Here is a 26558-nt window from a genome sequence, read left to right on the forward strand (position 1 = left end):
GGTCTTACCAAACAAAGATGGAGAAGAATCGGGATAGTAACACGTGACAGATTTTAGGTCTTGCCGAGTTGTGATGCTCTACGTCCTGGATAAGGACACATCACTTCCAGTGTCTCCCCTGCACCACCACGTCCCTCAGTCTTACCTTTGCCTTTTGTAGACCATGTGTTAACCTTCACCTAAGTGAAAGGCAGCCGCCATCTTGTCATCAGCTATTGCCTGACGTACAGCCCCCATAGAGTGTTGGGCACAATGTCCAATTAAAGCGCCTGTCTGTCTGTATGACGCTAGACAGGGAAAGACAGCATGTAACTCTAGCACAGAACCACTTCAATCTCTCTCTCTCTCTCTCTCTCTCTCTCTCTCTCACACACACAAACATTCTCTCTCTCTCCCTCTCTTTAGAAAAATAACACAACAGGCTTAGGGTTTGACATTTTAAGGGAAGGTTATGTCAGCCCTTTCACTCTGGAGCTTTGCTGGGTCTGAAACATCCAGAAACACGGGAAGGCAGTGATGACTAGGTATCCTAAATGGTGTTGTAGAGACTGTGGCACAGAGCCTTTTTGATAGTACAATACAGAGCTTTAATAACACCTTTCCCCCTCATTCTGTCGGCCATTGTTACCCTTTGGTTACCTTCAGTGCTTACTTTTATTATTATTTTTCTCTACTTGCGGTTCTAGTTCAATCCTTCTACACTTAGTGCAGGGCTAAAGAGGTACTGACTACAGAGAGTGAAAGCATGACGGCGTTGGGGGATAAGGCAAGTAAAATAAAGAAGGCACAGAGTCCAGCCAAGGTTCAAACAGCAGTCTGGCGTGTCAATGTAGTCCAACCCAGCCCAGTGTGCCCTTCTAATGGGAACATAACCACAAGTCCAAGAATTTTTAATCGAATGCCTGTCATTTAGTGTGCTATCTTTCCACTCCTTTGTTTAGCTATTGCCCTTCCCTTTGTGTTTAACAGACAGGGCTAATATGTTTACGGATTGTCAGAAGCCCTAGATATCTTAGTGTAGGCTCCATATTAAATTTTCTTTAGTACATATGATTTTTCAAAATACATGAGAATAGAAGTAATCTATATTGTTTATTTAGTAACATGTGACCTCAATCATATTATTGGTTTTGTGAGTTACTTTGTTGAATCCTCTCCTGCATTAACATAGCACAAGATATGCTCCAACAGGGACCCCTAGTGGCGACATACATAGTATCCAAACTCACCCATGTCTCCTCCACAATGTGATTGACACTTAAAAGCTTCAGTCCTATTTGTGTTTCCATTCATTCATGTGTTCATAATTGTGTTATTTCAGTATTTCAGCTGTTTTTTTTCTGTAATATGTTTAAAGATCTTTTGAAAAAACGTTGTGTAGCCACTGTCACAAAGGACATTGTGTGATGACCAATCTTTTGGGTAGCAATTCTTGGGTCAGATTTAATGTGTAAAGTACCATATCTATTTCCCCCATAATTTGTAGTATTCACTTCTATTATTATCACCCTTAATATCATATTATATAAACATACCCATTTTCCCATGTTATTCTATTTTCCCCATGTTATTCAACTCTCAATCTATGTTGTGCCACACATGTTGTGTGAATTCACCTTTACCACAGTCTTGTCTGTAAGGAGTAAGATTTGTTGTAATATTTCAGAGGTCACAAATTCATTGGAACAAGCACCATGCAGACCAATTTAGGTATCTATATGGATAGGCCTTTTTAGTCATGGCATGATTGAATGGCAATATTGTAATATTTACTGTACATTTTGTAATATAAATAAATTGTAAAAAAGATAGTAAAATCAAATTATACGTCAAAGTAAGTTGTACATTTTAGCACAAGAAAATGTGCTGCTAAGGTCTGTACATTGCACCTCAGTAATACCTGAAAGTTGAATGTTTGTTAATGTGAATAAAATGACATAAAACCTGAGTTGATAATTTCTTCTTCTTGAATATTGTAGCTTAGAGGCAACTACTGAAATGCTATAAATACAGCAAGAATTGTCTGCTTTGAGGAGCCTGAAATATAAATTTTTGCTTACTACAAATCTTGTGTGTAATTTCATAGTTTTTAATGTTCAGTTTTGTTCTACAATGTAATGTAGACATAAAGGTCTTTCTTTTTCTGGTTTTGATAAATCTGAGACTGTATTCATGCTGTCTCAGATGTATCAAACTCCTCCTCACAGTATGACCTCAATGGCTATGCAGTGTTTATTTAGCAATACAGAACCTTGATCAGGAGATGAGGTTACAAAAGACAGACACAGACACGAATATTTGTTAAATGTGGTTGAAATGCAGTATTACTGGCACACCAAAAGCAACATTTGTCATTTTAATTGTTGCAGGTATGATGACCTCTTATCTCAGTCCAAAAAGCAAACATTTTATTGGAATTTACAAGCCACTGTTTGCACACGTGTACAACATTCAGCTCGTAAAACAGATAATATGTATATATATATTTTTTAATTGACTTCAGATACATCCAAAACAACCACTCATTTTATGAGCCCCTAAGAGGCTCGGTTAACATATTTACATTTTTTTACCATCAAGGTTTCCCACAACATACATCTTCACGTTTCTCACATACATCAAAACATACGTTTACAATAGAAAAACTGGAGACTGGTGTTATGTGTGGAGACTACTGGTATTACCATAATGCTACAAATTAAGAGTCTGAATTGGAGGTTGATTCTCTGATATTCTGGCTCAGAAAACGATGCCATGACAGAAAGCACTGAAATCAGCCACATGACTATATCAGACACGGTCTTCTAAAGATCTCTCACCCGAACCCAATTTAGATTAAGATGCACAATAGTTAGATTACATTCCTGTTGGCAAAGATTGAAGAAAAAATACCTGTGCTCTGTCCACCAACCAATAGGCTGTTAGACTATTTAGTCACCAGTGTCTGCAGTTGCTATCAATGACAAAACGTGAATTTGCTTCATACTACAGCATATTAATCCTAAAAAATAAAACACTGCTCTGTAGAAGCTGCCAACATAACAGCACGATGTTGAAGAGAAAGGCTTTCTAACATGAATATCTGACTTGCTGATAGATGTGTGGAGCACTTGACAGTCATGGTTGAGAAACATCAGAGAACATACATCCTTTTATTCCAAACATCTACATTGACAAACATTGGTGTGGAATGAACACAGAAGAAACGGTACAGATGAACTGCCAGTCTGCTAATGCTGTGGCGAAAAACTCTCCTGAACTAGAGACCGTACCGCTGACAAACATGCACACAAGTTTTAATGTCATTTTTTAAATCTGTGCTGATTAACTTGAGTTGAACACCCAGGGCTAAGGCTTTAGCTCTATATAGGAAATATGGTGTTTGACCAGTTCTACATGAATTGCATTTCAACAGTGATAAAACATTGGTAAACATCAAACTGCTTGTCCGGCACAGTGTAACAAGGTGTGAACAGTAGCATAAACGGTGCGAGTCCAATCCCATACCATTCACTCTATACAGCGGCCTACATTTGGAACTCTGCAGTGATCATGAGATGGCACATGATTGGTCCAACAGCTTTTTTAAGCATGCTCTAAAAGTCTGCCCTCAAACTCCGAAGACTGCAGGCTTGATTGTTCAAGGCAAACCAAAACTACCGCCACATACACACATACACACACCTCTTTCGACTATGGGGAGGACGCTATTAACATTACTTACTTTCCAACATTGCTTTCTCTCTAATGTTTCCTTGCTGATGAGAACAGCACGGTGAGTCTTGCCCTAGAGCTCTGTTTTCACAGGATAACACACCTTGACTGACTGCACCGCCTCCTTCTAAAAATAAGAGTTACTTCCTTGACTGTTCTCAAGGAGGCTTATGTGAAGTACCTTCTCAAAAGACAAGGCAGAAGACTATATTCACAGCTGAATGTAATTGGTTTGACTGAGCTCAGAAGAACAAACTCCACCAACTGGCACTTAAGCAACAGATGATCCTTTATACATTAGCGCTGTTTACCTATAATGGCCAAGTATTCTAATACAGCATAAAGAAATCAATTCTACACATACTGTAAGACACCACAGAGCCCAAATAACCTTGCTGAAGTGCTTGCTTATGGTGAAACAATGGATTGCTTTTAGTGTCCATGCGTGTCTATAGAGATGGCCACAGAGCCGAAGGGATCTACATCAAAGTCGGAGTGTGTTGTTGTTGTTTATGTAAGTGTTTCATCTCAAAGGAACTGTGGTGACATGTAATGTTCTCACCAATACATCTGCTCATAACCCACCCATGTGGACAGGACTGGTGTAAATGGCAAACGGTGAGGACAGACAGATATGCATGTTGAATAGCTATAACGGGACACGCTGTACAATAGATCCTCATTGTCTGCTTCAGACAGCTTACAGGAAGTAAAGAATAGGATCCCATTCTCCGACTGTAACAGTAACAGAACCAAATAGGATGATGTCAAATGAGATGGAAAGAAGCATCCTGTAGGAAAACAAACTCCCTTTCTAACACACACACACACACACACACACACACACACACACACACACACACACACACACACACACACACACACACACACACACACACACACACACACACACACACACACACACACACACACACACACACACACACACACACACACACACACACACACACACACACACACACACACACACACACACACACACACACACACACACACACACAATAAATGTCTTAGTATGAGCCTACGTAACACACAGTTTTGGCTGCAGACTGTGGATGAGGCTTCGCTCACGTGTGTAAGTGAGTGAGTGAGTGAGAGCATGTTGGGGGGAGAAGGACTGTGCCCTGGCGCGGATGAACAGCATGGGGGGGTGTGGGGGGGGGTGAGAGGACGCCGGCGGGTGGCACTCGGCAGGCCTGCGCTGCGGCGACGGCAGCTCACTTCTCCTGCAGGAGGGCGGGAATGTTGATGTTCCAGCCAATGGCTTGCCGGTCGAAGCCACAGGTGAAGAGGTTGCAGGCCTGGTTCTCCTCGTTCCAGACGGAGCAGCACACCATGCGCCGGTGGCCCTGTTCAAAACAAGTCAACAAATAACCTGTAAGTAACAACAACAAACAAAAAAAAAACTCCCTGATGTGGTAACGTTAGATCAATCTTCCATTTCAGTTGCAAACGCAGGGACACAGAAAGCAGCCCACTGGGCCGGTTGCCTTTGGCCAGGAGGGTGAAGAGATCAGGTTGAGCATCAGCATAGTGCTGGTATCAGCAGCCACCACAGCAGTGTCAGCACGGCTGACCGCAGCAGACCCTCTTCACGGCCGAGACGGAGGAGATGGAGGAGGGACAGGAAGGGAGGGAGAGAGAGACCGAGAGACATCCCAGCTCCAATTCCTCGGGCTCCTCACACTCTTAGCTCACCTCATCCTCATCCTCATCTTCAGCATTCACACTTCCTTTCTCAACAAGCTTCCATTTCTCCCTCTCGTGGGCACATGCTCACACACGCTCACTCTCAATGCAGTCACTCTGTTCTCCCACTCCAGTTTTCTCTCTGGGGCACTCACTCCCTCTTTTAGCCTCACTCTCTATTTCTTTTTCTTTGTGAGAGTGTGTGTGTGTGTGAGTGTGTGTGCTTGTGTGTGCGTGTGTGAGACAGACAGACAGACAGACAGAATGAGAGAGAAACACACCATTGAGCAAGTGTAAGTGTGTGTGTGTAAGTGTGTGTGTGTAAGTGTGCTTGTGTGTGCGTGTGTGAGACAGACAGACAGACAGAATGAGAGAGAAACACACCATTGAGCAAGTGTAAGTGTGTGTGTGTGTGTGTGTGTGTGTGTGTGTGTGTGTGTGTGTGTGTGTACTAGCACACCTGTCTGTTGCTGCGTGGCAGTCTGGCGAGTCGTACGCCCGTCATGTCGAACAGCCTGACTTGTCGGTTGTCGTGTGGGAGTGCAATGATCCTCTGCGTAGCGGAGACACTTATCCTGCAGAGTGACAAGAGCCCCGAGTCAAACTTCCCACAGGAAACTGTTCAAAGGCACCTCTCAGCTCCCCAAATACCCACCCAGTCATTAACAGTCCAATAACTCTGCTACGTCATGTAGGTTTTGAGGAGATTGTTTTATCTAACAATCAGTCTCTGATCAGATCTGTGTTATTACATTTAGAACAGAGGTGAAAAGTCCTGAATGAGTAGCTAATCAAAAGTTTCAAAAGCTGTGTGGTTCATGCATTACATGTCTCAAAAAATTTGAATATCATGGAAAAGTCCATTGCCCTGTCCAGACTGAGATATGAAAGGCTCAAGAAACCATTGCAGTTGTTTTGACTACATTAGCTGATTAGAGCTAAAGGTTTCACTTTTTGAAATAAATTACGGGGAAAAAAAGAATTTTTCCATGATATTCAATTTTTTTTAGATGTACCTGTATATGTAACCAGAGCTCTCTGAGAAATGGATTATGACAAAGCTATTTAAACTCATCCTGTGTCACCTGTTGACAGCTGAATCCGTACGGATGGTGGCTATCGGCGACCGCATGTTCTTCAAATCCCACACCTTCACAGTGCGATCGTCGCTTCCAGACACCACGTTATCTCCTGCGGTGAAGACGGCTGACGTCACCGTGCTGCAGGACAAACACCAGAGCAGAGGGTCCATCAATACAACCACAGACGACACCACACACATGCACACATACATACTGTACAAATATACATACATACATAAGCCAGCAGTTTCATCATCCTCAAAAACAAGTCATCAAAGATGACAAACCTTCTGCCAGTCCAAACACCACACACACACACACACACACACACACACACGTGTGCAATCTCACAACTCAATCTCACTTGCTGCATCATATTGGTTAGCCTTTACTCCTGCCCTCAGTCAATCAATAAAGCTGACTGGCTCAGGAACAGTCAGAAATGTTCATAAACCCTCATGATGAGCAGAGGGATTTGGTTATCTAAACTGCCTTGCGCCGATCCATACAGTCACACAAAGACGGAATAGACATAAGCCCCACCCTGCACAGCAGATCAATCTATAGACCCACGCTGAGCTAACATGCAGGCTCTTCCAGATTTCTAACAGAGATAACAGATGTGCAGGAAAAGTATGATTGTCGTGACCAAAAAAAGAGAGTAGAACTTTGGCCATTTGGCCACTTCCGACAAAGTTTCACTGAAATGGCATTACATTTAGATTGCGCCAACTTTCTTCACGTACATATCGCTCTGGAAACCACTACACATTTTTTTGATGTCATCCTACGCTTAATGAGTAACATTCAAATGAGTAGACGGTCATATTCAAAATTAAGAGACCACTGCAAATTTGAATATGGCCATCAACTCATTCAAATGTCACTCAGCAACCGTAGGATGACATCAGAAGAATGTGCAGTGGTCTCTTAATTTTTCCCAGAGCTGTATTTCCATTCCAAAATCTATAATAACAGCAGTAGAGTTTAGCAGCTAAGAAAAAAACAGTTAGCAAATGTAGAAAAGCAAGACTGACCCACAACTTACAGCACAGACAGATTTTTACACTCAACTCCTGAAACCCCTTGCTCAGCTCCCTTGGCCTGCAGCTCAGACACATACTATAGAGGTCACACACATTCATTTAATACAGCCTAATATCTCTCATTTATAATGTCAGCTGCCGATGTCAATTTGCCCTCCCCCTGCAATCTTTCCTCCACTCTTCTCAGTTGAACACAATATATTAATAATAAAAAAAAAAAAAAAATCAAGGGATTGGCTGTGGTGTTCTGTTCCAGCTGCTGATTGAGATTAGCCCAGAGGAGAGCTAGTAAAGCGAGCCGGGCGGTGCACGCTCCCTACCTCCCCCTTCATTTAAACTGACATTAAATTAGGCTTTAATTAACTGCTCTGAACCAGGAGCTGGGGTGGCTGCAGCACTGGAGAGAGCGAGCCACCCCACCCACCCCCACCCCCCCTTCCAGGAGCCAGACCCTACACAGAGGCTCTCATGCGGGGCGGAGAAATCTGTGGTGCACCGTGGAAATGCTTTCTGACACTGTACATCCCCCTCCTCCCCACCCCCAGCCCAGATGCGCACACACACACACACTACAGTAGAGAAAGAAAGAGGATTAATAAATTCAAACCTTGATTAAAAATCGTATTATGACACTCATGTTTAGTTTTTTTTTCGATGTTAATTTTCCTTCCCCCCTTGAGACCCCTTGACAAGTAAGGTCAGGGTGATTAGGATGGGCTTGGGGGAGGGGTGCATCGTGTGTGTGATGAGTGTGTGTGTGTGTGTGAGTGTGTGAGAGTGTGTGTGTCTGCCTGCACGCACGGATGTGTTTTGGCCACACAGTAAGTAGGAGATGATACAACCAATGTAGCTGAAAAACTGAAAAAAAAGGTGGAAAAAAATATGTTGAATTACAGAAACGCAAAAATGGCATTTGAAAAAAAGTTTAAATAAATAAATAAATAAATAAATAAATAAATCTGTGGCTTCCCCTGTCTTCTGCATATTTAGCGCGTCTCGTCCTTCGCCCCTTTGCTCTTGTTAGCGTGATAGCCCAATCACTGGACGATTACTCGGAGGGCTACTGAGCAGCAGTCTGCTACCGGCCCTTCCCTTCCCTTCTACTGCCAGGCTGCTTCTGTCCAATGACTGTAATTACTTCGCCTCATCAGTGAAATATTAGCCTGTCCGGAGCCTACAGGTCTAGTGCAGTATTTACGGTAACCAAACTGGGCTTAAATGTGCCCTGCAAATCTGATCAACCGCACTGCTGTGCAGTACCTAGGGTATATGTTTTACACTTGCTTCTCAATGCTTTAACCAAACTGAAGAAAATATTGAATGTGCAGATTGCTGATACATTACCAGATTACATCCAAGTATCAACTAATTAACAGGCCTATACACTAAAAAACGCTAATTACAGAGGTAATTATGGGTATTATCAGCCCAATACAGCTGTTGCCATTAGAGATTATAAGGGACTGCACTATGAGAAAGAGCTTGCTACTACTACTCCAGTCATTCCACGCAAGCCATTTTCTACCATGTAGGTGTGGAGGCTTGTGTTGTTAATGGCACTTTGTATGCACAACATGTTAAGAGTTCAAACTAACTCTGAATAATTTGTACTTTCTCAGTGACTGTTAATAACCCCTCTAGTAGGGTGTGACAACAATGACAACAGCTTTCTAACCCTTAAGGGTACCTATGTGTGACTTGTCTATCTGTGGCTACACCACATATCACCTCAGGGCTTCATTCTGAGAAGCATCACTCAGTCTATTATGTGCAAAAAACAAATTAATCATGGGCGACAGCAATTGAGCCTCATTAACTTTCAGAGGCTGCACTAAGCTCAACTCCACAGCTAGAATGAAGTCCATGGTTCCAAAATCAACGCACCTATTGGTATCACATGCTAGCAAGGGCTTCAAATCTAGCCAACATTTTGATAAGAGTAGAACAAGCATGCTCATTTTCAAAAAAGGTCTTTGAATTCTTTCTCTCTCTCTCTGTCTAAAAAGCCAGATTTACATGGACTATTGTGGACATGGTTGAAATTCAACTGGTAATTAATATATTGGTCTGTGGTTTGTTATGGTGTATAAATAATCTCCCTTTCCGAATAAATAACTAATGGTTTTACAGAAAATCTGTTGGTTTGTTCTGTGTAGAATCTGTGTTCAAATTAAAAGGATAAAACTTTAACATTATATGGATTTCTTGTTTACATTAATTCCATGATATTACATTTTAATATCCATTACTAAAAAACTTCATTAGACAAGAAGAAATGAATGACGATTAATCACAGCAATACTGTGGGATTAATTAGTTAATTTTGTAATAATGTGACAGCCCTTACTGTACTGCTGACCAAGAGAGTGGAAATAATTAAAGCATTCTGGCGCAGACTGATTAATATGAAAGTCAGAATACTACTGAACCTCACTAGAGTTGGCCTGTGACAAGTTCAGGAGTCTTTTAACACATTAACCCATGAAGCTATAGCCATGAACTCACAATGAGAAAAAAGATCAACCAACTGTCAATATGTCTGCATATCTGCAATTCAATGAACACACCTGAAGTTCTAGTCATTTCTATAGGGCTTCTTCAGCTTAGCTGGAATAAGAGAAACATAAAAGCCAAATGTTCAGAAACATAAAAGCCAAAAGTGACCATCACTCACTAGGAATCCAGGCATGTGGAGTAGCACAACGTAACACAACTTTCAAAGGTGGAGTAGCACAACCCACCGAATACCATGCATCTCAACTCTCAAACGTGTCGTTTCTCTTTCCTTTAAAAACGTCTTTCTTTTTTTCCTTGTTAATTCTTTTCTTTCCAACTTTCATTTTTGTGATGGAGGAGTAATTGACTCGACACACTCGTGTCACAGCACAGTGAGTGAGAAGTGGGGCCAAGGGGAGGAGGAGAAGCTTTGTGACGACTAATCCCATTAGCACGATTGTCTATTGGAGAGCATTACTCGCCAGAATCCACAGGAATTAGACATGTTTGGCGGAAGACTTAATGAGCAGCATGTAATCCGTCGCCAATCAAACAGGCTTCAAGAGCAGTCGCCGCTAAGAGACAGTGAAAGGCCTGCCATTTCTCAAGAGTGGTGAGGGGGGTGTGTGTGTGAGTGAGTGTGTGCGTGTATATGCATTGGAGGTCACGTTACACTTTTCCTCCGTCTGTCATTTTGACAGACAGAGTTGTAAAAATCCCGTCATATCAATAGCTACCCCGTTATTCTATTTTAATGACAATAAGGCATTTCATTTAATTTAATATTCATGTGTTAATTTTTTCAAACTAATACACAGAATAAATTCACGATTAGAACGCTATCAACAGGAATGATGAAGACAGACAGGACTTGGCCACTAGGTCAAGTCAAAGAACAAAAAATGCCAGTTTTGAGCCCAAATAAAGTGTGAGCAGAGGCAGATAAGGAGAACATTTCAAGCCACTTTGAGAGGACCGGGATAAGTTTGTAACATACCGTTACAACTTAATTTGTACTTTAATTTTGATGTTCTGCATGTTCTAGCAGGATCTGACAGGCGCTGTGCGGCCAAGTAACGCAACATATTTTTGGGATATGGGGGGTTAAAAAAATATCTGTTAGTGACAGCAAATAGTAGGTTAAAGGGGTGGTTCAGGATTTTGGACATTGGACTTCATTTCCAAGTTAACAAGTGTGATATTTATCAGTGGAGACCGTTTTCAACACGTTTCATCCGGTCCTTCTAGTTGCAGAGTTTGCAGGTGTTAGGCTAGCGCAAGTCATCAGTATGTGTTAGCCTGCCACTAAAAACAGTCAATGCTGGCAGAGGCTGAGACCTTGGGGAACTAGTACGCAACTGAGATACTACACTGCCATCTGGTGGTGGTCAAAAGAAGTATAAATATAAGTATATACTCTTTTGATCCCGTGAGGGAAATTTGGTCTTTGCATCTAATCCGTGAATTAGTGAAACACACTCAGCACACAGTGTACACACAGTGAGGTGAAGCACACACTAATCCCGGCGCAGTGAGCTGCCTGCATCAACAGCGGTGCTCGGGGAGCAGTGAGGGGTAAGGTGCCTTGCTCAAGAGCACTTCAGTCGTGCCTACTGGTCGGGATTCGAACCGGCAACCCTCCGGTTACAGGTCCGAAGTGCTAACCAGTAGGCCACGGCTGCCCCAAACTCAAAGAAGTGCAGGATTGAAACATTCAACAACACAGTTGAGTTTTTTTTTTAATTATGTAGGAGAACGTAATTGTACATTTAGTTGCAATGGTGAGTTATTCTAAGCATGTAGTCCTATTTGTGTGTTTGTGCAGAACTCACTCGGTGTGCCCCTGAAACACATTCACTGAGTGGATGGATGGGTCTCTGAAGTCCCACAGGCGGAAAGTGGTGTCTCGTGAAGAGGTCACCACCAGCCTCTGGGTAGGATGCGTGCAACAGTGGGTCAGCTCCTGGTCATGACCTGCTCATCACACACACACACAGACACACACACACACACAAATTAATACAGTCAACACTACTACAAATGTCACGAAGAGACCCTTACGAGAGGATTTGCTGTAGTCCATGGTTGCAGAAATATTATCTCTAGCTAAGGTCTCAGTATTAAGAATATGCCTACAAAACAGCAGAGAAAGCTAACTCTCCCTTTTCCATCAGTACAGAGGATGTTCGACCAATAGAAATCGGTCCAAGGAAAAGAGAAAGGAACGGTGGCAGTACCTGTGAGAGTGTGGACAAGCTCCGAGGTCTCCACCTCGTACAGGTTGGCCGCGCGATCCCAGGACGCAGTGACCACCTGCCGCCCTCCAACCAGCCAGTCGGCAGCGATGACAACACCCTGGTGGCTCTTGAGGGTGGTGGTGGCCACTCGCACTGTCGGGCACTCGTTCACCCCGTCGCCCTCGGGATCCGCCTCGTCCTTGTCCGAGAAGTCCACGTCGTCGTCACAGGACACCTGTAGTAGGCCCACAGTGTCAGCGCGTTCACAGCAACACAGCAAGTGAGAGAAAGAGGGCTCAAGTTAGAGGAGGTCCTGTAAATCTCAGCCATCCTGTCATCATGCACCTTTGTTGTAATTACAACACAAGCAAAGAGGGAGGCAGCCATTTTGCTTCAAGGCCTTTGCTTCCATCTGATTTAATAGACTTGATACTCCAGGGCTCCAGGCGGAGAGGGAGTGAGCCCATGTGTAGAAGGGAGAAAAGTGGGAGTAAAGGCAGGTAGGAACGGCACTCACGCTGATGTCTGCTGGAGGCTGAGGGAGAGGCAGTTGGACCATGTAGCGCCAGATGTGAGCTGTCTGATCCCCAGATGCTGTCAAGAGACATAGACACACAGATGGACTGAGAACCTCACTTCACAAGACAAACAGTCTGTTATCCAAGCATCTCAGAGCACTAATTAAATGTTCCCACCATTTTTTCTTTGCATGCCTGCGTGTGTGTGTGTGTGTGTGTGTGTGCACGCATACAATGGTAAGAAGCATACTGATACTTCACTGCTTTGGCATATCTGAGGCGGGGGTTTAACCTGTATTCACTTGCAGACTGAGTCACAGGCTTAATCATGTATGAATTCTAGTAACACCTCCACCAATACACCGCTCCCATTTTAGCTAGAGGCAACCACACTGACAAACAAGGATGCAGAGATGATTCACCACAAACTGACAAATTCATTTGAAATAAGGTGGATAGAACAGTAAACGGTATAGATACCGTTTAGATATGTCCAAATATTAATAGTAATGGTCAAAGCAAGAGCTCTTACAACTATAATTAGTCTCCATGTTGAACATATACTGTTAAAAAAAACTGTTTCCTATTCTAGCTTACCTGTCAGAGCCATTTGCTCTGTGGGGTGGAACTTGATGGAGTTCACTGCGGGGGGGAAATAAAAACTTTCGATTAAACACCTAAATCCTAAGAATGCAAGAGTGAAGAAACATTCACTTGGCTGGTCTTCCTGTGTGAGGACAGCTAGGCACTCACCTGAACCTGCATGGCCTGCATACTTCAGAAGACACTTGCCAGTCTCAATGCTCCACAGCATGGCACAGTGATCTGCCAACACACATGCACATCAGACTCTTGTGATGGAAATCATTACTATGCACAAACTACGCACAATATCTGATTACGTCAAACAAAATGGCTCACATAAAAAAGTAACATGCAAGTGATATTACAAATGAACCCGAAGGATATTCTACACAAAAAAAACACTTTTACACTTTTACAACAATTTTAGTTTAGTTATTTGAAATTAAATTCAATATGTTTTGTTTATACCTACGTCTTCATAAGAACTAAACTGATTATGATTGACATTGCAGTTTTGTACTAACATAATCACCAAAGCATAATAAAAGACACAGCAGTAATACTGATCAGACACAGCAACTTGTTACAGAGACCTGAATGAGTCAACGCCTAATGTTAGCTCACCACAGTGAGCGTACAGAGGATCTCATCAAAGACTATTATAACATATTAGGCCACAGCATGATGCTCCTCAGTGTAAAATATACCTCACATTCAAAACCAAGACTATCACATGACATTCTCCTGATGCAGCACCTGTCTATAGGCAACATGCTGAGAGAACAGCACGGCCCTAATAAGGACGTTTGCTTTTTCTTATCGCATTTTTTCAGGCTCTATTTTGCAGCAGCATTTTGATGTTGAGTATTCTTTCAAAACTAAGAAAACAGGTCTTTAAAGACCCTTCATACTGAAGCACCTGGGGTTATGCATATCCCTCTGGGATAAACCGTTTCAAAAGCTTTTGATAGATGACTGACAGAACACCCAAATAAACAATCATAACCAAGTATGGCCTAGCTCAGAACATCCAAAACTATGATTCACCTTTTAACAAAATGTCAAGTAATCACATTGTTCAAACAATGAAATCATAGCCTATTTGTTTGCACAGCTGGAAAATGTAGCCTATGAGGCAATAATCTAAACTTACATTCCTTGTGTTTCCAAATCACCTATTAATAAAACAGCAGAACATAAAACATTCAAACCTCACAAAGTTCTTGTTTTAGTAAACAAAACCCACTTTCTAACACATGAAATTCCATTCAAAATGCTAATGTAGATTTAGTTCAGGAGAAAATAATTGCTTTAATTGTTATGCTTGAATCAGAATGAGTGATGCCAAACCAATGATGGATAATTAAAAAAAAAAATCATCTCAAATATATACAGAACTTCAACTGCCTGGTTATTGTGAATCTTAGTTATGCACTGCCGAAGGCAAGACTGCCTGGTTATTGTGAATCTTAGTTATGCACTGCCGAAGGCCTTCTACCTGCTGATGCAGTGCCAAGAACAACGGGCTGGGAGCGGGTGACGGCCAGGTCCCAGATGCCATCTCTGTGGCCCACATACTCCTTCACCAGTTGACAAACGGCACGGGATGTGGTGGCTTTGAAACTGGAGACAATCTGTGGAGTAAAGCAGTTCTGTAAATAGGGCCCAAGAACACACCAGTAGAGACCAAGATGCAAGCACCTCTCTCTCTCTCTCACTCTCTCTCTCCCTCTCTGTCACGCACACACACGGAGTTGGAGCTAAAGTTAAACAATGATAACCAAGCAGTAAAGCAGCACAGGTTTGCATGGCCCTGTGCTGATAAATGCTGGCTCATACACGCACACACACGCGCATACTTGCGCATACTTGCACACACACGCACACACACATACACACACACGCACACTTGCACACACACATGCATACTTGCACACAGACACACACACATGGACGTACACACACACACACACACTTGCACGCACACGCACACACACGCACCATTTAGAAGCAAAAGCCAGGGAAAGGCTGCCATGGTAAACAATAACATAATATGTAACGCATTTTATAAAAAAAATGATAATAATTTTAAAAAAGCAACGAGAACCAGCAATAAAAGTACAACTAGAACCAAGAAGCCAGATTATGTGGGGGGAAAAAGAATGACCAAAACATCACAATACATTTAACATAATTCCTTTGAAATTCAAACCATATAATACACAAATACAAATTCTAAAAATTAACAACCGCAGAAATTCTATTCACTTCAGACAGAGAACAGAATTTAATAAAAAGGCAATGCCTGAAGTATTGAGAGCAGTACATTTCCAAAGAGAGACATTCTTTTAAATGACACTACTGAGCAAACAAGCCAATACGGAGCAGCAACTGCAGATAAGCATAATAGGGCACTTGTTGCAAATAATAGTTTCAGTGGCAGTGTGGGAAAACCATATACAGTTCAGCCATTGGCAAAGCTGATAGAACACTATTGCACCAACCTCTGACAAACATTATGACATATTTTATTACGAAAGATCATTTGAAAATCATTATAAAAAATGTTGCACTTCTAACATATTTTATCCCTATTCCTAATAATTACAGCTAGCATACACACATAATTACTGACCTGTTTATTATCTCCATTTATACACTCCTCCCATTAGTTTGAACTCTTTTGCCTACTTTAAAGGGCCCATATGGAGAATATTTACCATTGACACACTCAACACAGAGGACATACAATTCTGATAACACAAATGAGCATTTACTCATTTAACTCATGTAACTGTAACTTTTCAAGTTCAATAAGTATACTAATACTACTAACAATACTAATCCTGGTGTATGATGTGGGAAAGCCACATGCAGTAGGGATCTACATGCACAGTTCCTACTTGTAGAAGAAACAAGATGAACGTGTTGATGAATGGTAGAGAAAACTGGACTGTCGGGAAACATTCAAACTAAAGACTGGAGGGAGGACATACTCATACAGTCAACCATGAGGTTCCAAAAGTACATAGTTTTAAAAGTTACTCAGAAATAGAAATACCATAAATATCAGATTTTAAAACATATGGAGTATCCCAGAGGATATCTACCTTACCAAAACTCAACCAACATCTACATGGTGAAAGTATATCTGTGACTGATTTGTTTGAAATTTGAAAGGTTGCCTGAATAGAGTATTTAGAAAGCAGCATATGCAGGCTAAGTCAAGCTTTAGGCACTAAATGCATATTTAGGATAACACCATCACTGGGTGCAAAACCTTGTATTTCACGAAACATGTCAAAACAAACCTCACAAAATAATTCAAGACTTTTCTAGGTACTCAATATGTCGGCATAATATAGCTATAATGTTTTGAAAACAACTGTTATATGGTATAGAGGCTACAGGCTTGTAAGGCTGGCTGGCTGGCTGGCTATTAACATTTTAGATCAAGATAAGATTTAGCCTACAAGTAGCCTATACTGTGTAATGACTGAAACAATTGAGCTGAGCTTAACTGAACTCCATAACACCACCTGCTTGAAAACGTATATAGAAACAGTGAAGGGAACCAGTAACAGACAAACCATAAGCAGAAAGTCAACTCATTCGGCCATCCCAAAATCAGGCCACACAAAGCAATTGTCGCCTGCTCCCAAAACACTTAAAAATCAACAAGACATGATATCCAGGGTTTTGCACCACATGCAATGATATGCTAAAAACAATGAGAAAAGCCATACTCAGTGTGTGTATACGGTCTCTGTCCACCCACAATAGTTTTTACTGCTAAGCAGCCAGATGGGCAAAGCTGGGTACAACTACACACGGGTCACAGAGGAAATGTAACCTAGATTTTTAAATTAACTTTATTTCAACTAAAACATTGGCAAAGTGAAAATAACAAAAGCTGCAGATGCCTATGCAAGCACAACATAACCTATATTGAGTGTTCACAAAACGTGGCGCAACATTTGTTGTTTACTTAAGAGCCTGTGCCACTGAAGTCTGTTACTTCAGTGTTTTTTTTTTCTGCAAAAGCTCTTAAGAGAAAAAAAAAGCAACTAACGCTGAAGCTAAATACTGTACACTACTTGTGTGTTCCTAATCTTTAAAAGCCAGGGAACGGGGGAGGGGGGCAGAGATCTCCAGAGACCCTGCCCACTCGGCCATGAGCATGCATTTGGGCACAAAGGTGAAGCAAAGAAATTACCCATGAGTCTCCACCCCACAACTCCCAGTTCCCCACATTGAAGTTGCGTGGTCCACCTACTTTGCCATGGAAAGAGTTTGAGCGCTAGAAAATTGTCAAGAGTGAGAAAGAAAGAGCATTTTAAATGTACTTGTGATCAAAATGTTTCCTAATGAGAGAAAAGAAGAGTGAGCGACGAAAGAATTTCAGAGTTTAGAATAATGAAAGATGATATGGCAAGAAAGAACCTGTGGTGAACCTGCATGCAACTGAAATGGTAAACAGCCATGACAAATTGCTATAGTTGCTGCACTGGTTGCATAACACATCTGTAATTCCTTACAGGAATTCAAAAGCCTGCTACAGAACACCCGTACATATAATCCAAGAGCTATGCAATGAATTGATCAATTTCAATACCAGCGAACCACTCTGCAGACATAGGCAATTACAGTCAATCATCAGTACAAAACATCATCTTCCTGTTGAGAAATAAACATCTTAAATGAATCAGTAATCTTGTTTTCATCTTAGAGCCTAGTACAGTATACTCAACAAAGGCTTACTCAACTTATACTTATTTTTGTGTGAGCACAGAAAGTTCTTTCACTGAGCATAATGTCATCATACTAAGCTTCCTTATACAAAGACTTGGCAAAACATCTCAAAGCATTAAGTTCTACTCATGGACAAGGGCAAGCGAACACACCAGAGGATCAGACTTAAGGGGCAAACAGGATTACAGTTTCATGAAGCATGAGTACCACTGCTTCTTTAAAGCCAGTCATTTATGATGGCAAAGTAGTCCCACATAGCGGAGAACAACTTCAAACAATTTGGACTAGTTATGGGACCCACTGATACCCTCCCTAATGTAGCCTGGCAGTGGGCTATACATCAAAGGGTCTTAACACACGGACAAACCCAGAACAATGTATCTCAATTTCAGAGTCATGAATGGAAGGGGACATTTGCTATGCACTCTTAAACATACCTTGCTTGTGGAAGCCTTGTATGTGGTCTTGAGTTTCTGGGAGAGCTGGCTTGTGCTATGGCTGGCTGTGTAAAAAAAATCATGAATGAAGCAATCATTAGATTAAAAACCAAGAGAAAAAGCTAACACTTTATTTTAAGGTTCACATGTTAGCCACTAATACATACCTAATTAATGCCTGTATTAGTGACTTGTAATTTCTTAATAATGACCTAGTAAGCCTTGATCTCTACCTACTAAGTAAGTACCAAAAGAGAATACGTATAACCCACTAGTATACTGTCTGAATAAATCCCGAATAGTGGGAGAACAGTTGTAGAATAAGCAAGTATATGGTTCAACCTCATTGCTGTATTTTACTGCCCAGGTTGCTGTGTCAAACAGCACTTAACAACTGGGAGATTGGCTCCCATTCTAAAATACAAAACTGGTACCTTAGCAGCAAGCACATTATCATCAGTAATACCTATGCAGTATGTACTTACTAGTCATGAATTGATTCCATATTCTAAAGTCAGGCATGACTCTCCCTCTGATAAAAATTACAGTACATGGTGCATATACTGATGATAATGTGCTTGCTGCTAAGGAACCAGTTTCCACTTTAGAATGGGAACCAATCACCCAGTTGTTAAGTGCTGTTTGACACAGCAACCTGGGCAGTGAACTGCAGTGAGGTTGAGCCATATACTTGCTTATTCTACAATTGTTCTCCCACTATTTAGAATTTATTCAGACAGTATACTAGTGGGTTATACATATTCTCTTTTGGTACTTTCTACTAATTAGTAAGTAGAGATCAAGGCTTACTAGGACATTATTAAGATTATATCAAGAATAAAGGCCTAATTCGTCATGAACAAGAAATTTGTGAATACACACCTAACAAATGATTAATGTTGCGTAACACATGCCTTACAAGTAGGTATGTATTAGTGGCTAACATTAGGTATGTATTAGTGGCTAACATGTGAACCTTAAAATAAAGTGTTACCAACACAGCTAAATCTTGGCAATTAAGTGTGATTTGTGCATGTGAAGAAGTGGTCACAGCTCTGCAAATAAGGAATGCGCAAGCAAGTAATTTATTTTGTATCAAAACCAAATAGACTAAGGTATGTTGCAGAAATCCAGAAACATTGGAACAGTTCATGTTCTCAGGTGGCTTGAGGATTCCAGTCAATTGAATCATTGTAGTGTTTAACCCTTAGAACCCTAAGCTGTTTTTAGGGCATTTTCACTACCTTTATTCATAAGGATTTATTCTGGTCATTGTAAGTGCCACACACACATGTTATATATTGTTTTTTTCAGCAGAGTCTAGGCTATTCAGAACTGCCATAATTTAGTAATAGCATTGATTTTATTTTGATTTTTAAAGAGTTAAAATACAAAAAGCATATTATAAAAAATCTTATATTTTGACATGTATCTCACCACAGCAAGCTCATAGCTCTACGTGCATTTCATGTGTGTGTAGGGCAGACTGTCCTGAATCAGGCAATATAATTGCCATGTTGGAGGGATACTCTGGGGCTGAGCAATTTACAGAAATATGTGGTGTGTGATTTACGGAAATAAATGCCATTTTTTATTTAGTGATGAAAAATGACCTTTCTGCGCTCAATATCTGTGACAACTGATCTGACCTGACTTGACCCGAGTTTGCGTGTTAGCCTGCGTGTGGCTATGGTGTAGGCACTCATAATGATTCTCAACTTATTACTGCATTGCCATGAACAAAGTAAAGGCAAAAAGGTGTTTCTTTGTTGAACAAATTGGGATGCAATGTGAGCCTTGAATTGGATGCCATGCAGGAATTTGCTAGGATCTCAAAACCGGATTATGAACATGCTTTGCCATAGAGAAACACACGATAGCGTTGGATTATAAACATGCTTTCCCACAAAAACAGACAAAAACGTGGGGTAAGTCCAGCTATATGAAGTTATTATTTTGCCGTCACTTCGTCACACTTTTATAACCCAGAAGGATGTACTTGGTATCAAATGATAGCTCTGTGTCTCCTCTCTCATCTGACATGCGTGGCATATCTATCTGATCACGGGTCCGCGAGTAATTCAAACGAGAGTAATTAGTGTGCAGCATTGGCTTGTGTACATGACGTTATTATTTTGCAGTCATATCGTCTGTTTTTATAAGCCAGAAGGATCGATAAACATGGTACCAATGGATAGCCCTGTGTCTCCTCTTTCATCTGATATGCTTGCCATATCGATGCGATCACGGGTTCGCGAGTAATTCAAACGAGAGTAATGGGTGCGCAGGTGAACGCAGAGAAGTATAGACTGTAAATATGATGCAATTTGATTTAATTTCATGATTTTTTTTAATTTTCATACTTGATCGTACAGACAAGTGTGTAGTCTTGTTGGAAAGCCCCACTTCTGCTCTGTCGCGCAATAAAGGTTTCATCTCGCTGCGATGAACGGTTCCGGAGCAATGTAACAGAGAAGAAAGGGTGTGTTTTTTGACGCACTTTGCGTCAATCGGGTTCTAAGGGTTAAACAGCAATAAAACTGACCTTTGGTTTTCAGAGCTCCTTTGGTAAGGTCTCCTCCATCTACCGTCTGTCCTTCACCAGTCAAACGTTCATTGAGTGAATCAATTTCTCGTCGCACTGCAGACAAAACATTCCAACAACATCCCATAAGCAGTCAAGACATCTCTCTCAAACTGAGTACATTACCTCACCAATATCACACAACATTACAAAATGATGTGCAAGTGAGACTACAGAGTTAAAAAAAAAAAAAAGGGGCAACAATGGTGAATGTTCTATACTGTAGATGTGGACTTTTGCAGTACTGGAGCCAACCTTTCATTCTTACTTTTCATTCTTACTTACATTCTATGTTTTCAATGTAGAGGTTTTCAAATTCACGCTCTATTTGTCCAAAAAGGTCCAGTAGGTTACTCCTCAAGGAAATGGGCAACTTGGAGTCCTACAGAGAAGAGTTTAGTTTAGAAATGCGTAATATACCGTACAATAAGTCAAGATATAACCATATGCCGTTTATGGACATCATTTCAGAAACACAGGCCACCTGGTTATTAAACTAACATTACTTCATATCAAACCATAATCTACTGCAATAAGGAAACAATGGGTAACTGCGGCGGACGTGGGCCTGTTAACTGTTCACTGTGGTGGTGAAAGAAAACCTGTTTCTGCCAGCAGTGTGGAGATCTTCACTGATAATGTTACTGTTTGTTGACACAATAAAATGTCTAAACTGAGCAAAAACACTACATTCTTAGACTTATGTTAGATAACATAAGCAAGAATATCTACCACAGTAATGTTACCATCCCATGAATACCACGAAAGGAGTTTCCAATACAACAAACATATGTTTACCAGATCATCCTTACAATAAAATAACGACTGGGCGATTCCCCTACGAATTCAGCAAGGGTGAGCAAAGGAGCATTGTCTATCATACAGCCAATTTATAATTACCTTCTACATCAATTTCAGGTGCCTATACCATAAATAAGCCTACTATATTTAATCTTAGCTAATTGTAGACCACTTTCACAAGGATATAATTCTACTATACTAGGGAAACTACACTACTAACTGTTTTCACATTTAGATGATTCTCTACAACATTAAAATACAAAGCAATCCTACTTCATAAACTTACCTCCATGCTTAAGACTATGTAGCTCCCAGATTTCAGCAAGATTAAGACTAGGTAAAGAAAAGCAGTCTCCAGTGAAAACAACTCACTTAACTAAAGACAGAAAAGGTCATTTCAAATTAGTATTGCGCTCACTCACTCTACTGTGTACACTCGTCAATATCTACACCTCCACACTCAGAGCCCTCAGAGCGAGTGTGGCTCACAACTCTCTAGTCTGTCAAAGCCACATGTACGTACACAACACAAAGGGAAGGGGATGGCTCCACTCCTAGCCTTCATTTTCACAAAGCAACTCAATCATGTGCTGAAGTCAAGATCTCCCTGGCAACCCCATATAATGGCAGCACTGACTGGGAATGAAAGACTTAAAGACTTACTCAATCAGGAATTTACAGGTACCACATCTCAACACCTAAGGATGGATAACAACTGCTGCACTGTCCAGTTGTACAGAAATAATGGATGAGGCAGAGGCAAAGAAAGAATGCGATTAAATCTTCATAAAGATCCGAAGGGTACATCAACACTATTCCGTTTTCGTCTGAATCTGAAATACTTGTGTAATTTTTGCTCATCATCTACACTACTCAGTCTGACATTTTCAAAGTTCCTTGCACTAAATGATTTGAAAACGCTGTCGGCCCCGTTTTCACTTTGAAAACTAAGGCTTTGCGTTTTGATGTGGACAGTGAATCAGCAAACATCTGAAAATGATGATGTAGAAACCCTTCCTGATTGGACCTCGTTAGTCTAATGTTTCTTAACTTTCCATGACTCACTTCAACTTCCTCCACTAGCCTATCAGCGATGAATGCAACATGAAACAAAATACAAGTCCCGCTGTCTCTGGTAGTTGTTGTGCAGTTAAGTGCTACATCAATTGGTCAGAGTGCCCATGCTCAGACCTTGGCTTGGGGCCCCAAGCAAACACCCCTGAAAAGCCACTGTTCTATAAAGACCTGTCCCCACTCTGCTTCCGGTTGGCTCTGACCTGGTCATTCTTCTTCACTGAATGTGGGTCAGTGGGGGAAAATACATGTATTTTTTTATGTGAAACTGCACCTGTGCCTGTAATCCTGCCTGTGCCTGTGCAACTTTACAACCTTAAAACATAGTATCAGTAATTAAATCACCAAATTACATTACTAATGTGGTGACAAAAGGCGTTGTGAGAAGTAAGTCTGGGGTCGTTTGCTTGGTTACAGTCGATTATGTTGTTTCTAAGCATGAATCCTTTCGCTGTTTCTGATTATACTTGTTTTGCCAGCTGTCTAGTTCTCCAGATAGCATGTTATTTACCCACAGAGTTCATTGTGTTAACAATGTAGTAGCAAAATGAGCTCATACATTTATTTTGTCCAATCATTACCTTGCATGACTACACTCTCAGTGTAGTAGACTCCATTGATGGACAGCTTTTCAATCAACCATCATTTACAAAGTTTCAAGAGCAATGATATAGAATAGTGACTAAACTTTTGTACAAGATCTAATTCATAGGTGAGGATATATCTGGACAACAGTCAGCTATGTTTATCACTGAACTAGCCTTTCAGTTTGCATAAGAGATAGTTCATGATTAAACCACTAAAAAGAATGTCTGTGGCAGACAGGGCCAAATGTTGGAGGATTTAAATTCCAAACACAAGAGCTCATCGGTCAATATAGTTACTTTTTAAACACAGGAATGTTAACAATTCACTTTTTTTTTTATTGACCGACATCATTCAATGAGGCTAATTATCAATACTTAGGTTAATACAATTACCAGTAGGCCTAAGCTTCCAATGCAAATGGTTCACTTATGAATAAGTATTTTAAATAAGATGGAGACATAAACCTGAAGAATGTCTTAAGAAACACACACATGCCTGTGTAACAGCACAATCGAAGCAGGCTGAAATTGTTTTTCCTCGTCCTCTTTCTCTATATTCATGCTCACAGTGCACACAAAACACTGTCAACCATGTTGTTCAACCAGTTCAATACTGTAAAACTGCCATCCAGTAGATAGCTACTGATACAGATTTTACAACAGGACCCACCCTCAGTACACTTAAACACATTCTCTTCCTGTAACTGGTTGTATGGTTGTGTCTGGAAGAGATCAGCACAACGTGTTTAATTACTCTTTTACTTCATTCTACCATGCCATCATTCAAATCAGTTAGATCATGTATCCTGTGTGAGTAGGCCTATAGGCCTGCCTGTGTGCATGGCAAAGAAAGAGCCTTCCTCACCTGTCCCTCCAGCATGTCTCTGTGACCCGTAGGGCGATCCTGCTCGGTGCTGTTAGTTCGCCGTATGGACAGGCTATGCGACTTGCGTTTCTGCTTGGCTTGTCTGGCGGCTGCGCTGTTTCCACTTTCAACAGGCATCCCTCCTCAGTGACGTCTACACACAAGCTTCCTACCTGAAACTGAGTAAACACAAGATCCAACCTAGTTGCTGAGATGTCTCCCTCTGGCTGCTACTCCCATCCATCACAATGAATCATGCCATTATACACATGCCTTAGCACAGCCATGCAGTCAGTATGCAAGCATATTCTATTTTTAAAATACCCTAATGCTGAAACACTTCATGGTGATATGGACAATATCACCAGTTGTGGTCAGTCTTTTCAGACTGTGAAATTCTAGCAGCTAGCCTACAAATTTTGAAGGAGTGTTGGATTTTAGACTGCAGGATCTGCCATAGCAAAAGAAAATCAAACACTGCTCACAAAAACTGCACATGGGATTGAGGACGTAGAGGACGTAGACAATGTAGATGGTGGGAAACATGCATGGATTTGTGATAAATATGTTAAATGGTGCTGACTGAAAGAAAATGTGTGAAAGCAAAATAAAATACCAGCAGTGAGGAGCAGTGATTAGACAAAGCAGAAGCATCTTCAGGATAAATGACTGAAGCAGAGAAGGCCTCGGTGGGGTGGTCGGTCAGACGCCTCTCCACCACTGAACAACAAATAAAAACGTTTATAAAGTTTAGACTCTAGGATGCAGAAACCAAAAACATGAATAATCGACGATATATAGATTATAAAAGCTTTTGAACAACAAAAAAGACACATCGAACTACAAACCTCGCTCAGACACAAATAAAAAAAAGCAGGGTAAAGCTAAACTCAAAGAGCAAGATGACAGCAAAACTGCAACAACACGACTGTGCAGCATGCTAACGTTAGCTGCTAAACATGTCATATGACAGCATGTCATGTCTCACGAAGTTATCTTTCGCCACTAACGTTGAGGTACTTAGAATCTAGAACAGGCCGCATTCCACATGAAAAATGAGTTTAACGCTGACTAGACATAGGACTAGCGTCAAATTAAAAGAGAACTCTTGACGGGTTTAAATAGTAGACAAGGGGAAATTATAGGTAGGTACCTCTAACCTGACTAAAGTCTCGGAAGCTAGTTGTCGTTGCGCTTGAGAAATTCGATTTTGCACACGTTCCCAGTTAACAAGCATTAAGATAGTTGGGTGCAAGGTCAGAAACTGTAACACGCCGTTCTATCATCTGCTAGTATATCCTCGCAGATCTTGAAAGGCTACGTACATAGCCAACCATGTTTGCAGTATAGTTCAGGGTTAGCGTTACAGTGGTTAGCCTTCTGCTGAACGACACAGTTCTGGCATATTGCGATGGTCGTGTTTGGCAGGTCAGCTGTTTAGCTAGAAGCTAGCTGGTTACCCTAAACGAGGAGTCACGAAAAGCTAACAAGCTAATCGAGCTAATCGCACGAAACATTCACGTGTCGAAACTAGGTTCCTCTACTTACATTGAATGTCGTTTGTTTGTGCAGTTATCTTACACTGTTCACTGATAATGGCTTCAAAGCTAAATAGCTTGTCCTCCACGATTTTTCCAGATGAGCTGACGTTAGCTAGCTAAAAGGCGTCAAAGGTATCTAGCCTGTTTGACGACAACTACTGTCAAGCAGGCACTTCCGGCTAATGAAATAATTTTAGTGTCAGTATAAAAGTCCACACCACAGATTAGGAAACAGAAAGTAATGGGTATTAATGCTCTCTATGGTGGCTTTATAGAAATGCACCAACAGGTGTTTGCTCACATGAAACTTTCTGTTCTTAATTATGTAAGAGGTGTTTATTTCCCATTTCAAATTGTTGCTGTCGTATGAGCCAATAAAATGTAAAGGAGTCTGTCAAGGTTATGGTCTGATCACATGTATTAACTATTAAATCCAAAATACATGCTTTCCCACGTGCATTGCTTTGAGCCAGCTCTTTAAGCAGCTACCTGAAGACGAGGCACCCACCGTTTCATGTTGTATCTAACA

General features: G+C 41.1%; 1 protein-coding gene across 3 annotated transcripts; it reads right to left on the reverse strand.

Moving 5' to 3' along the window:
• Positions 1-2297: 2297 nt before the first annotated feature.
• Positions 2298-26187, reverse strand: wdr37 (WD repeat domain 37). 3 transcript variants are annotated; one of them, XM_076290443.1, is made up of 15 exons: positions 26037-26187; positions 25105-25208; positions 24489-24667; positions 21447-21543; positions 21123-21218; positions 18578-18642; positions 14887-15022; positions 13557-13628; positions 13401-13445; positions 12803-12879; positions 12286-12520; positions 11881-12022; positions 6510-6644; positions 5885-5999; positions 2298-5084 (listed from the first exon to the last, which is right to left on the reverse strand). In XM_076290443.1, exons 3-15 carry the CDS (start codon positions 24624-24626, stop codon positions 4953-4955), a joined length of 1485 nt encoding a protein of 494 aa, XP_076146558.1. In that variant the 5' UTR covers positions 24627-24667; positions 25105-25208; positions 26037-26187; the 3' UTR covers positions 2298-4952. The 3 variants fall into 3 exon arrangements, with proteins under 3 accessions (XP_076146558.1, XP_076146559.1, XP_076146560.1); XM_076290444.1 differs by lacking the exon at positions 25105-25208; XM_076290445.1 differs by lacking the exons at positions 25105-25208; positions 26037-26187 and adding an exon at positions 22249-22295 and having other exon boundaries at positions 24489-24612.
• Between the last annotated feature and the right edge of the window lie 371 nt (positions 26188-26558).

Source organism: Alosa pseudoharengus, unplaced genomic scaffold (assembly GCF_046254945.1).
Source record: "Alosa pseudoharengus isolate Yale_2024_CS ecotype anadromous, Long Island Sound unplaced genomic scaffold, YU_APseudo_1.1 YU_APseudo_1.1_scf_18, whole genome shotgun sequence".
NCBI lineage: Eukaryota > Metazoa > Chordata > Actinopteri > Clupeiformes > Clupeidae > Alosa > Alosa pseudoharengus.

Bases quoted from the DNA above. Each gene is read 5' to 3' on its own strand.
- wdr37 (XM_076290444.1), bottom strand. From the start codon at position 24,626: ATGCCTGTTGAAAGTGGAAACAGCGCAGCCGCCAGACAAGCCAAGCAG. The intron at 13,446-13,556 runs GTGAGTGCCTAG...TCCCCCCCGCAG, and splicing joins TGCAGGCCATGCAGGTTCAG to TGAACTCCATCAAGTTCCAC. The intron at 5,085-5,884 runs GTGTGCTAGTAC...TGTTTTGAACAG, and splicing joins TGCCACGCAGCAACAGACAG to GGCCACCGGCGCATGGTGTG.